At 38.5% G+C, this 13,309-nt stretch overlaps 1 protein-coding gene across 2 annotated transcripts in view; it reads left to right on the top strand.

Annotated features, from left to right (window-relative positions):
* Positions 1 to 517: 517 nt before the first annotated feature.
* The window catches only part of fig4a (FIG4 phosphoinositide 5-phosphatase a), a 41,993-nt gene continuing 29,201 nt past the window's right edge, over positions 518 to 13,309 (top strand). The window contains exons 1-11 of one of the 2 annotated variants that reach the window (XM_069696475.1): positions 518 to 711; positions 853 to 970; positions 2,302 to 2,400; positions 3,530 to 3,653; positions 5,778 to 5,934; positions 6,353 to 6,403; positions 7,343 to 7,506; positions 7,832 to 7,960; positions 9,719 to 9,819; positions 10,317 to 10,479; positions 12,615 to 12,712. In XM_069696475.1, the coding sequence (XP_069552576.1) occupies positions 908 to 970; positions 2,302 to 2,400; positions 3,530 to 3,653; positions 5,778 to 5,934; positions 6,353 to 6,403; positions 7,343 to 7,506; positions 7,832 to 7,960; positions 9,719 to 9,819; positions 10,317 to 10,479; positions 12,615 to 12,712 (1,149 nt within the window). In that variant the 5' untranslated portion in view covers positions 518 to 711; positions 853 to 907. Of the gene's footprint in view, positions 971 to 2,301; positions 2,401 to 3,529; positions 3,654 to 5,777; positions 5,935 to 6,352; positions 6,404 to 7,342; positions 7,507 to 7,831; positions 7,961 to 9,718; positions 9,820 to 10,316; positions 10,480 to 12,614; positions 12,713 to 13,309 lie in introns of both variants that reach the window. The other variant, XM_069696476.1, reaches the window with a different exon arrangement.

Here is a 13,309-nt window from a genome sequence, read left to right as displayed (position 1 = left end):
TTAAATCTTCTTGAACAGGGAGAATAATTTAGTCAACAGTTGAGACAAAACGAGTGTGAAACGCAGTCAAACTCAAGTTAGCTGATGTAACGGCCGATAAGTTCGTTGACGAGAACTTTGCTCTCATATTAGAAAATATATAAACTTACAGTTACTTGAGGACATCCCTTTACTCTGTTTTAAACATTTGTCATTTGTTTTTTACTCGTCGTTGTAAACTAGCGTTTACCTAATACCACGTCGACGCGCTGTCCAGGGTTACCATAGCAACTTCTAAACTAAAGGGGAGCTTGTTAAAGCTGCTAAGTTTTGATGGTCGACATTTACAATTTTATTTTTTTATTTTTATTTTTATTTTTTTAATTACGAACAGTTATAAACACCCAAAGCCGCTCTTGACTAAAAAAGAACCACACGATAATAAGTTGGAACCATTTATTCATCGCATTTCGCGCCGCCGGGTTTTTGGACTCTGCGAGGCACCGTACCAGCTGACAAGTCGACGTCGTTCGTGACAGTCACCTGACTCAAACAAATTTATGTTGCATGCTCCCTACATGCTATCTGATACTACTTGGCCAGGTTACAGACGTTTTTGGTACAGTTATGAACTACAACGTTCAAAGTCATCGTTTTAATTGCTAGAGGAGATGCATAATGTCATCAATGGATACGGGTTTTTTTTTTTTGGTCGATGCAGCTAATCTAATAGTGAGGGATGTTAGCCAGGAAGTCCTGTGGGCCACGATAGGGTGCACACGTTGAGACGTTTTGGAGTGATATATGCATGCTTTTTATTTTTATTTTTATTTTTTTGGTGATTTACATACTGTGTTTGTATTCGCTGTGGAGCTCCTCTACCGTTGTCTCTTCTGGATTGTGACTGTTGGAGAACACGAGACTAAAGATGCCTCAGTCAGCAGCTCTCATCAGTGGGATCCAGAGCATGATTCTGTACGAAACCAGAGCAGTAAGTCTGACATGTTCTTAATGCTGTTATGAACACAACATCATTTCTAAAACTTTCAGTCTCTGAAAGAGTGCAAAACACTCTATGAATTGCATTGCATCTTCTTTCGGTTTCTATTTGGCTCTCCTATGACGATTGCTGGTTAATATCAGTCCATTTACCACAGACAAAAGTGCTTAGTGTGAAAATATGACGAGGGAAATACACATTTTTCACGCTTTATTTCAACTAAAGGACTTTAAATCAAGCTCCCAAGTACAACAGCCTTAATCTATCACCTCTTCTAAAAAGTTAATTCTTGTGTTGCTGGATTTTCTAATTTAGCATCGATACAAAAACATTTTAAAATCATTTAAAAAAAAAAAAATCAGCTCTGCAAACATGAGGTTGGAGTGGGATGGCGCACTGTGATTGAATGGTGAGTACTTGTCAGCTAACACTGGATGGCAGCAGAAGTTTGAGATCATTTCCTTTTGTAGGTATCAAGACATGGCCATCATGAAGTCAGTTAAAAGTATTGTATCATAATTGTCTAGCCAGTCTCAATTACATTACGTTTTGCCAGTCAAAATGACAATATTTTAGGTTGGACAAGGTTTGAACACATTTTGGTATAAACATGTGCACTTGAGAGACAACATTTGGTGCGTCTACCTGTCGTAGCCTACTTTCTTTACTGCTGTCATGAAAAGGAAAGTGGGGATGTATGTTGTTTTCAGTATTATTTTTTTCAAAGTTCCTTTCAACAACTAAGGTCACATCAGTGTTAAAATGAAGGTGTGAACAGAGGGCATTGCTGACTGTCATCACTAGTCACAAACGTGTAGAGAATAAGGCAGGAAACCATTTGTCATAGTTGCATCATTTCTTATTGAACCTCTGTCAGGCCATTTAACAGTGGATACACAGACTGTCTTATCTATTGCAGACAAAGAGGGCTTCATAGGATCTTTGAGAGGTTGGAACAGGACAACGTGGCTCTGATGGTTGCGGACTGTACTGATACATTATGTTCCAATTTAACGCTCTTCACTGGACTGAAAACTAGTATGAGAAAAATAATGACAGTTGTGCAAGGAAGACAAGGAACATATTGCAATTGAGACTTGTGATCAAATATGTGCTCTACTCACATGTGCTCTAGACTGTACGCATTCAGGTGCCAACGTATGTTCTTACATATGATGTATATCTGCCCTGAATACCTTTTGTGCAAAATTTCACAGACTTTTGGTACATTCATTTTTAACTTTACCTCCATGTCTACTTGATAATCTGTACCAAATGCATTGTAGCTCGCGATGCATTCATAATTTATTTATGTTTTTCAGAGGTATTTTTTGGTTGGGAGCAATCAGGCACAGACCAAACACAGAGTCCTCAAGATTGACCGCACAGAACCCAAAGACCTGGTCATAATTGATGATAAGGTAAGCACAGAGTTTCCTCCAGACTGGATACAGTCCCCGTGTATATGCATATGTAATACGGTACAGTACGCCTGTGGGGGAAATTGTACAATCATTCAGCCTGTCCCAAGTGTATTGTGGATGACATCTTACCTGATGAGTGCGGAGTGCGCCTCCTTTTCTTCTCTACTGCTCATTACCAGGATCTATGAGCTGGTTGTTGATTTGTTTATTCAGGCTGTGGCTGATTATGATTATGATGTGTTTGCTATTATGAAGCATCCGTGACTAAATATCCATCACCCCCACGCTCTCATTTCTGCAGATATTACACTGACTGTGTTTGCTTCTCATTTCATTGGCAATGAATGTATAGTATTTTTTTTTAAAGAGCATGTGAATGCTTGAGACGACGATGATGAAGAAGTGGGGAAGAGAACTTTTATAGCTGGAAACAATCTGACATCTTTCGTTTTCTTTCCGTGCACATGTAAGTGTTGCCGGGACACACACAATGGAATAAAAAGATCCACAGACCTCCTTACACAAGACTATACACAAAGCTGAAGGGCCTAAACAATCAGATTAGTACGATAAGTATAAGTCATATTGCACTTTGTGGAAGAATGCATTTAATTCCACACAAAAGTACAATGCTGCAGTTCTCTGATGGGCCTGCAGTGCTAAGTGTTAATTGTGAATTTATTGTATGGATGAGATGGTTTTTGTTCAGATAACCAGCATGTAAAGTTATTTCTTTTTCAACCTGACCAGTGACAGACCCGGCTCCTGTTTAGTCATTACAATATTTCTGAAACAGTTTGGATTGCAGTTAATCCATTTATGGCTTAATTGCCGTACTTAGGACCAATCGAAACCGTTTTGTAGAACATTTGGAGCCATTGATTAAGCAGGGCCTGCAATTCATTTATTATTGCACACAAAAGAATTCTATTGTACAATTGTCAATGGCTGGAAGTGAAGTTTGACTTTTCTTGTGAGAAAGAAATGGTTTCTGTTTTCTGCTCTTGTTGAAAGGTTAAATGAACAATGGCAAACTATGCACAAAAATAAAGAAATTGAAACTTTTTTCTGTGCCTATATACACTATTTGTACTTTATCTATGTGTGTTTTTTTTCCCTTTTGTAGCATGTGTATAACCAGCAAGAGGTGCGAGACCTGCTGGGCCGCCTGGACTTGGGCAACCGCACTAAGATTGGCCAAAAGGGCTCCTCCGGCCTGTCCAGGGCTGTCACAGCCTTTGGCATTGTTGGTGAGTGTTAGTCCCTCCACTTCCCTCCTCACTGGCATAGCAACTAGCAAAATGTAGCTCATTTCCAAAGCATTACTTACTTGTGTTGACCTGCTTTTGCAAATAATTAATAAATTTTGAGACAAATGTAATGTGCTAATGTTTAGATGGTATAATGTTTACCTGATGATTGACAGTTATTTTAGCCTCCAAGCACAGGGGCATGTTATTAGATTTTGCAGGTATTTGGTCAATAACCAAAGCTAAAATAAAAATGTTGACTAGATGATGCCAAATAGGAAATTTGGGAGCTGAATGTTTGTACCAAATTTCCTGACAATTCATTGGCTAGTTGTGGAGGTTTTTCACTCAAAAACCGCCAATACAAAGTTCATGATTGCTCAATTCATCTTCACGGGACTTTGAATCATACAGTAATGTATAGAGTAGGCCTCTTCAATCTATGGCCCGCGGGCCACATGTTGCACGCTTGCACGTGTTAATATGCATATTAACATAATGTTGCAAGTCAAAGAGTTATTTGTAGCCATTAATTGACAAAATCTCATGTAAATTCAATGTATTCCCATTGATCTTCTAATCCGTCCATCTTGCTTTGACATTGAATATCGCTGATATATAACAGTTTGGATGTTTCATGTTTGAGCCAAAGGGTGGGCAGATCATCTGCATTCATTAAGCCTGCCACTGTAAATAAATAATAATTGTAACAATACTTGGCAATGGATGGGCTGCTCACATTGACACAGACAGATTCTTACTTAGACATCTGCTTAAATAAATGAGATGCTTTATTATCCCACGACATCTTTGTTGTGCTGTTAAATGAAATAAAAGCAGGATGCAGCCATGTTAAATACAGTTTATCCTGAGAGACCTTTGCCTTGCACTTTTCTTATTACAGTATATAATGAGTATCAATTTTGTAAGTATATTTGTAATCTTTTCCAGTTTCCAGTTTTGTCAGTGTGACCCATCTCTTGTGGGAAGAAACAGTGAACCAACACAGGATTAGTCAGTCAGCAAAACCACGAGAAAACATATTTTTGTGAGCTGTAGAAGTATCGTTTGTTCTCATACAAGGATACAGCTCATGTTTAGTCGATCAGTTACATGCAGTGAAAGATACCACATTTTAACAGTTGGACACAGCAGCTCACCTTAAATCCTTTAGATGAGTCCCCATAAAACCAGTGAGAGAATCAAAGAATAAATGATATGAAGCCCACTACATGTTGTTTGCCATTTGGCAAATAGATTAACAGACAGGCTAATAGTTTAAAATGTTTACAGTAATGTACCAAGTGGGATAAGAGAATCTGACAAATGACCAATTATTATATTATGTGTTCACTTTAGCAGAGCAACTGCCTCATTGGTTTCATTTCTTAAAAAAAAAAAGAAAAAAAAAAAGATATACTTCTACCCTCAGGGGGAATATGCAGTATAATTGATGTCACATCAGGCACTCTTTTTTTCAGGTTTTTTAAAAATATATCTGTAACAACACAACACATTGAACAACGGTTCTCTTTGCCCGAGTCGCACACTCAACCTTGCAGTTGGATTTGTAGCCTTGTCTTTCCATGAGGAGGCATGATATGAACCTCGTCACTCTCACTAGCAAGCTGACGACCCAATGATACCAAGTCCAAATGGATGAGGACTTCTTATTCAGCTTCAAAGTTGCATCTATGACACGCAATGCATCTGTTACCAGAATAGTTTTATAAAAAAGAAAGCTAATGTGTATCAGGCACACTTACATAAACTACTTACCTTCGTTAGACGTTACTAAAAATATACAGACATTGACCGTATTATGTGTTGAATGTCACAGATGAGTAAATGGCTCATCTAGAACTGAAAGCAAATAATTGACTATGTTGCATGATGCTTTCTGGGTCAGATTTTTAATTATGTAAGAGTTAACCGATTGGTTCATATAGGTAGTATTTTGAAATTGACTGATTTGCAGCCAACAGAAAGGGTGACCTACAAATCGACTTATTTCAGTAGTGAGGAGGGAGTACAGGCTACTTGAAACCGAATAGCATTTGATTTGCTTATTCTAAAAGATTTTTAATTGTGTCCCCCCCCCCCACTCCACTCCACTCCTGACAGGGTTTGTACATTTCCTCGAGGGGTATTACATCGTGTTGATCACCAAGCGCAGAAAGATGGCTGATATTGGTGGTCACACCATCTACAAAATTGAAGACACCACCATGATCTACATCCCCAATGACTCGGTCCGAGTTACACACCCTGATGAAGCAAGGTATCGTCTTCCTTTCTTCCCGATGAACTCTTTCCTTTCTAGAATTGAAAGGGTGCCATTTAAGAGCTTCATCTATCTCTCATGCAGTACAGGTATAAGATGTCAGTATTATCACACACTCCTTGTGTAAGAGGTTGGCTCCAATAGACTCCTTTTCAAAAAGCCTCCACTTCTCTCCGGAAATACAAAGTCAATCTGTTTTCCACAAGTCGTGATGGTGTCATTTGCTGATTTCCCTCCTTCTGATCAGTTTTCTGGTGGGTTCTTCTGAAGATAATTCCAGCATTGATTAGAGTTCAGGCCTCAAAAATCTTTGTCTCTAGTCCGTCTTCATTTCAGATGTGAGAGAACTACATAATTGGGAATCGGCTCACAACTTTAAGATGCGAGTTTGACTGACTGAGTGTTCCTCTTACAGATATGTGCGGATCTTTCAAAATGTGGACCTTTCAAGCAATTTCTACTTCAGGTAAGATGAATTCTCTGTTTCTGTTCTCTGCAACAAAAGGGAACAGTGGCATACATTACTGGTATAATTTGAAGTATACTAAAATACTTCTATCTTTAAAGGGGGCTTTCCACACCTGCCTTCTAACTTCTGAAAGATATCATTTTATAGCCCAGTTAGACGGATACTTTGAAATACATTTCTTAATTGACGTCAATGGGATCTGGAAGAAAATTAGGACATGTGCCAAAGAGCAAGTGACTTTTCACATCCAGCATTTCTTTTTTTTTTTTCAATCAACGTTGAGATTTTAAAGAGTTGTTTAATCTTTTAATTACAACATTGATTTGATGATTGTTTGTGTATTTACTATGTGCACTTGAATGCTTATTAGGGTTCATATGGAAAAAAAGAAAAGACATTGTACAATTTGATTTCAAGATGTCAAACAACACAAGGTTGAACCTGTGTGATGATGCTTTGCTCAACCTAGTAACATTTGAAAATGGCTTCAGTTCATTCGTCCTTTGTTTTCTTCTTTTCTGACTCGACACATGTCCCGTGTTGTTCCAAGAAGTCTGCACACAGCATGCACACAGCATGAAGATTGTATTGAGTGCCTTGAATATTTACATTACAGTCCCTGCAGACATTTTGCAGTATAATGTATGAAAAGGTTAAAAAAAAAACAACAACATACAGTTGCATTACTGTCAGGAAAAATGATCTTCTCAGTTTAATTTTGCATGTATCATTTTTAGAAATGCATATTCAGTCTAACAAAAGTTAGCAGCTTTTGGTGGCACCTTGTCTGACATGAACTACACTTGATGTTTCTGGTTGTAAAACACAGAAAAACAGTTTGTCACTCTATTTCTGTACTGGTACTAAATCTTAGATGCATTATGATGAGATACAGCCTGTACTTGTTTCCTATGATATTGCTTTTGTACGTTGCAGCTACAGCTATGACCTGAGCCACTCACTCCAGTACAACCTGACTTTGCTGCAAAGACCGTATGAACTATGGTCATCAGCAGCCTCCTCTGCTGAGGAAGAAGTACACACACAGAGCAAGCAGGACTGCTTTGACATCTTTGAAGAGGAGGGTTTGCCTACCCAAGGTGAGCAGAAGTGAATCAGTATTCCTCATTTTTCTTTTGTTTAATTTTGGTTGGAGAAGATCATGACAAATTCATTTGAAAAATACATCTATTTACCTTGACTGATGAGTTCTGTCATATGTGCATTGTAATACAGTAACATGAGCATCATCCCAGTTACATCAGTGTTATACAAGTGTTTCTAAATATGCTTGTGCACCATGGTCTGCGTCACTTTAACTAATCTTCTTTTTTCCGTTAACTGCTTTCTACCTAATAAATTGGACTGATCCTAGTTCAGTAAAATGATCCGGAGGTTTTATATGTTCCTATTTTTCCACCACAGTGGTTAATGGCCTCCAGACTGAGCCGTACCACAAATACGTGTGGAACGGAAAGCTGCTGGAGCGAGTCAAGGACATTGTGCATCATGGCTGGCTTATGTATATAATCCACGGCTTTTGTGGCCAGTCCAGTATCCTTTGAGCATTTTTAAGTCAGTTCTGCGTGAACATTTTAGAGTTGTTTGGCTGTTGCTTTTGTGACTGGCATGTGTTGCTATGTTGTTGTTGTTGTTTTTTTTTTTTTTTTTTAAATAGGTTGATGTAAAAAACAAAAACAAACCCTTCATACAAACTATATTGCCTTGTCGTGTCTTCTACTCGTGGGTCTTCAGAATAACTAATCAATGCTGACAGAAGTCTCAACTGTATCTCATCCTTTTTCAACACTCGTCTCTCAGCATCACTTGTTGAACTGTGCTCAGCCTCCATCAGAGCACGTTGATCACACTTTGAGCCTGAGTGTGTGATTCACCCGAAACTTCAGAAGCCATTTGTGTTTGTTCAGGGCTTTAGCAAAACAAGTGTGATGGCATTAAGCAATACTTATCAGGTATGTAAACACTGGCAGTTGCATAATCTCTCCATCTGTTAAATGCACGGAAAAAGCTCACTGCGCATAATAGTCAGATGAGCTACATGGGGTTTCTTTTTTGGTAAAAAGCCCTGTGATTTGTTTGCATACATACATACATTTTTATTGTCATGTTTTTTTTTTACCTTACATTTCACTTCTTATGCAGCTTTTGCTTTTGAAGTTCTGACTGCATCTCAGGGAATTGGCTTTACATGAATAATTTCCCCTGGATTTTTGAAATTCTTTTGTTGTATTGATGCATGGGTTACTGCTGCAAAAGGGCTTCAGGCTGATTTATGAGGGTAAAAATCTGCTTTAGTTTCAGGTTTCAGATTTCAGTTACCATCACGTCTCCTTTGCACAAATCACATTAAAAAAGTGTATAATTTGTTGCCTTTTTTACTATTCAGTCAGAAAGAAGTTACTCCTTTTTTCTGGTAGTTTATTTTTATTTATATTTTGTATGGCAGCGTTCGTGTTTTTGTCTTTGTCTAACGCCTGTGTGTTTATAGTAAGAGCGCAGCACGCCGATAAGCTGAGGTGCACTTTACAGTCAACGCTGCCACCAACAGTGTTGTGTCTTATCAGGCAGTGTGCTGCCACAGTGGCAGGGTGTGGGCGCTTTGAGTTTAAACAATTCCTGGAAGCGGTTTGGCCTTCAGTACTGTTTTTCTTGGCGTATAACAGGGTCAATGGGTGCAATAAGAGGAGACTCCACTAATTAGGTGAATGCAAAAATTAAAATGGGAGATAGAAAGACTCTGAAGTACACTGTGTACAAAAAGGAAATCCAAGACAAGGGACCACCTGGATTATTTCTTATAAATATATTACCATAATTTGTACTACGCTATACAGTATACACAAATTAAGATTATTTTTTTTAGGGACCGATTGTTTGTTATGGCCACCATGTTTTTGCTGATGGAGAAATATTAGTGTGTTGCTTGGATAAATCTTATCACAAATCTCTTTAATGTTTAATTGTTAACACAAATACAACAATTTGTTGTAATGTTTTATGCAGTTAGTTTTTTTTTCTTTTCATCACTGTTTTTGAAATACATGAAATATAAGACACCATTTATATAATAATGGTTTCAGGATTAAGAAAATATTTAAATTTTCATGGATAGCAGACATTGCGAGAGCTTGGCTGGTGTATAAAAAAAAACAACACAATCTGATAAAAGACAAAAAGTTAAAAATGAAAACTTCTGTATTTTGCTGGTAGTATAATTGTATTTACACACACATTGTGATGCTGTCAGTGTTGTGCTATTTTCATTATTCCTCCTTTACCCACCAACTTCAGAGCTTCTGATTTACGGCCGACCGGTTCATGTCACCCTCTTTGCCAGGCGCTCCAGCAAATTTGCCGGGACCCGCTTCCTCAAAAGAGGAGCCAACTGCGAGGTACAGCAGTTGTCGAGGCAACAGGGAAGAATAGATAGTGGAGGCAGGACTGATGACCACCAGGATGATTGAAATGACTCAGGTTGATCACAGGGGGTTCATTTGAGCCTCTGCATCTTTTCTTGTGTAAAAAGGAGGAGGAACTTTAGGAACAAGCATACATTTTCACATTTTTCAGCAATTGTGTGAAGTTACAAATGAAGTAGAATTTTTTTATATATTCATACATTTTATATTTGTACCATTTGATATTATTGATGACTGCTTTTCTCCATTAATCTTTTTTTTTTTCAACTCTTCAGTCATGTTGATTTCATCTCCTGATGAACATAATGTTCATTGCTGTTTGCATTTTAAATCCTCCCTGGTTTAATTTTTTCTGAGGACTTGATGGGTTTCTAATCCATGTTGGTTTTAATGCAGGAATTTAGAGTCCATTTTTGACCTTGGAAGTTGTTTTCTCAACCTTGTTCTTTGCTTTTCCTCTTTCTTTTCAGGGTGATGTGGCAAATGAGGTGGAGACTGAACAAATCGTCCATGACGCCTCAGTTATGTCTTTCACAGCAGGAAGTTACTCCTCATACGTCCAGGTGAGAGGTTCTGTCCCGCTCTACTGGTCCCAGGACATTTCCACCATGATGCCAAAGCCTCCAATACGATGTAAGGCCACTGTTTTACACCTCATATCCTCCTGTACATTAGCAGCTTTCTTTGTTGTCCAGTATCAGAAATAACATGGTATACTTGATATCATCTTTGATTTTGACTTGACGCTTTAGGTGCTCTATATCATTTATAATTGAAATGATAACAAGTTGGCAAAGCAGCCCAGGGCTTTGTTAGAAGAGTTTCCATAATATCTATATTTCCCTGCCCAGGACTAGAAATAACCTTGTTGAGACAGCAGAGAGGGGTTTTATTCTGGAGACATTCTTTTCAACCACTAGCACAAAGAAATATATATTTTTTTAAAAAGAAGTCGGTGATGTCAGGACAACCACCTCTTGGTTTTCATCTGTGTATCTCCCGTCTCATTATGGGCAGGATAAAAACACAAAACCGGGCCCGGAGGGAGGTGTGTGTGTGTGTGTGTGTGTGTGTGTGTGTGTGTGTGTGTGTGTGTGTGTGTGTGTGTGTGTGTGTGTGTGTGTGTGTGTGTGTGTGTGTGTGTGTGTGTGTGTGTGTGTGTGTGTGTGTGTCTGTATCTGTCTCTGTGTGTGTGCGTGTGCGTGCGCGTGTGCGTGTGTGTACACAGGAATACACTGTTGCTTGCATGTGTACAATGCCAATATTAAATTATAATCTTTTTTCCCTCCAGTTTGCCCTTTAATTCATCCTTAGATGACATTTACCTGTGTGGGATCGAGGGACTGAGTGTGTCCCTAAAATGGTGTATCAGCTTACCTCATCATCCTGCTCCAACTTTGATCCTTAAAGACAGTCCTTATCTGACATTTCCCAAATGTTGCCCAAACCTTACACTGTCAGTCTAGCTTTCTCTCTCTCTCTTTCTCTCTCTCTCTCTGTGTGTGTGTGTGTGTGTGTGTGTGTGTGTGTGTGTGTGTGTGTGTGTGTGTGCGTGTGGCCCCAGTTTGTCCTTGTATGAAAAATGTATTCTGAAAAGTAACTAAAGCTGTCAGACAAATGTAGTGGCATCAAAAGTACAAGAGTTACCCCTTAGATGGTGGAGTAGAAGTATACATTTGCATAAAACAAAAATACTCAAGTAAAGTACAAGTACCTCCAATTTGTAATTCAGTACAATACTTGAATGAATGTACTTGATTACATGCATACACTGCTGGTTGCATAGAAGGACATCTATTAGTCAAATGTAGGTCAGCGAACTAGCAAAGAGACGGATTGAGCTCGGTATTAGTCCATGCAGATTTCCGTCCATATTACACCATCCATCGCTCATTGCCTCGTCTCTGCCATGACTGTCAAGGCGTATTGTTACATAAGTAGACATGTAATGCATTTATGACTGCCCTGAAGTAGACAAATGTCATGGTTGGGAGAGGTGACCTTAATGGGTGACTTTCTTTTACAATCATCAACATCATTATCAACACTTGTTGTCCAAAGTACATAAACCCTTTACATAAACTCTCATCTCCCCTGACATGTGAGCAGGGCACTGGTAAAAGGTGATGATGAAATGGAAGAGGAGAGAAGTTGGAAACAGTGAGATAGTGTTTTTTTTTTTCAATTTTAAGATTCCTTCAAGCAAATTTGTGGGATGAACTGCAGCACATATCTGACCTATTTCTTCAAATCAATGTTCTGGCAGTTTTACTAATCTAATTTGGGGGCGGGCTGCAGGTGTGGAGCTCCGCATCAGTGGCAAATGGAGACAATAAACGCGGTTTTGAAATAAAAAATGAGTAGAAGAATCAAAATTGATGTGAACACATTAAACACTGAACACTGGGCAGGACCAAAGGCTCGTGTGTTTTTAGACCTTACAATCGAGTACAATTCTTACAGTACTGTGCAAATGTTTTATACTCTAAAAGTAAAGTAAGGATGCTTTCAAAAAAATAATGCCTTTGACACTTTAGCTTTGATAGAATCGCTCCGATACTGTTAAGTATTAAATAATGCCTTGTCATTTAGTACCAAATGTTGATAACTAAGGCCTAAATCTCATCAGTGCCACACAGTCTGCAAATGAGGCCTTTAAAGAACATCTGTAGCTGTAGCTACATAAAATAATCTAGGTTACATCAGGTAGTACTATATTCTTTTCAAGACTTAAATATTTGACATTCAAAAGCACTTCTATTTTTTAGTGGACCAGGCTGACCCTTACGCCCACGTAGCTGCTCTCCATTTTGATCAGATGCTGCAGCGGTTTGGCTCACCTATCATCATCCTCAACCTGGTCAAGGTAACACATTTTGAGATACTCATTTCAGCTCTTACAATGACTCCCGTTTTCCTGAACAGATGTGATGACAAAATCAAAACATTGACACTGAATATTATGAACAAATGCATTGATATACGCAGGAGTAATCCAACCTTTACACACTGAAGATTGCAGTGCAGAGACACAGTCTTCTTGAATGTGGTGTTCACATGCTCTTGCTACTCAACTCAACATTTATTTTAGAATTTTCACAAAACCTTAAAATCACAGCTCACCACCTGTTTCCATATTTTAAACCGTATCGAAGCACACAACGTTTCAGCTTTGGTTGATAAGAATTTTGTGACACACATGTAGAGTTATTATTAGCCTGAAATTGTTGAATAAATTCACTGTGATTGTGGAACAGTCATAATACGTTGAGCTTCTAAATTTGTACCCAGAGTTCCACAATTCATTAGCACATTGCACCTTGCTCAAGGAATGTCTCCAGAATACTTTGAGGACAGCACTGCAATAGAAATTGGAAGTCATGTCTACAGAGAGCTACTTAAACATGCTGGTGTTGTAGATTCTGTTCCCATCATCAAATCACAATACCAACTATTAGTATGA

Source organism: Brachyistius frenatus, unplaced genomic scaffold (genome assembly GCF_029030835.1).
Source record: "Brachyistius frenatus isolate BFR_SWC_R1_liver_20210118 unplaced genomic scaffold, ASM2903083v1 Contig_21, whole genome shotgun sequence".
NCBI classification, from domain to species: domain Eukaryota; kingdom Metazoa; phylum Chordata; class Actinopteri; family Embiotocidae; genus Brachyistius; species Brachyistius frenatus.
This window is presented reverse-complemented; position numbering and strand designations above follow the sequence as displayed.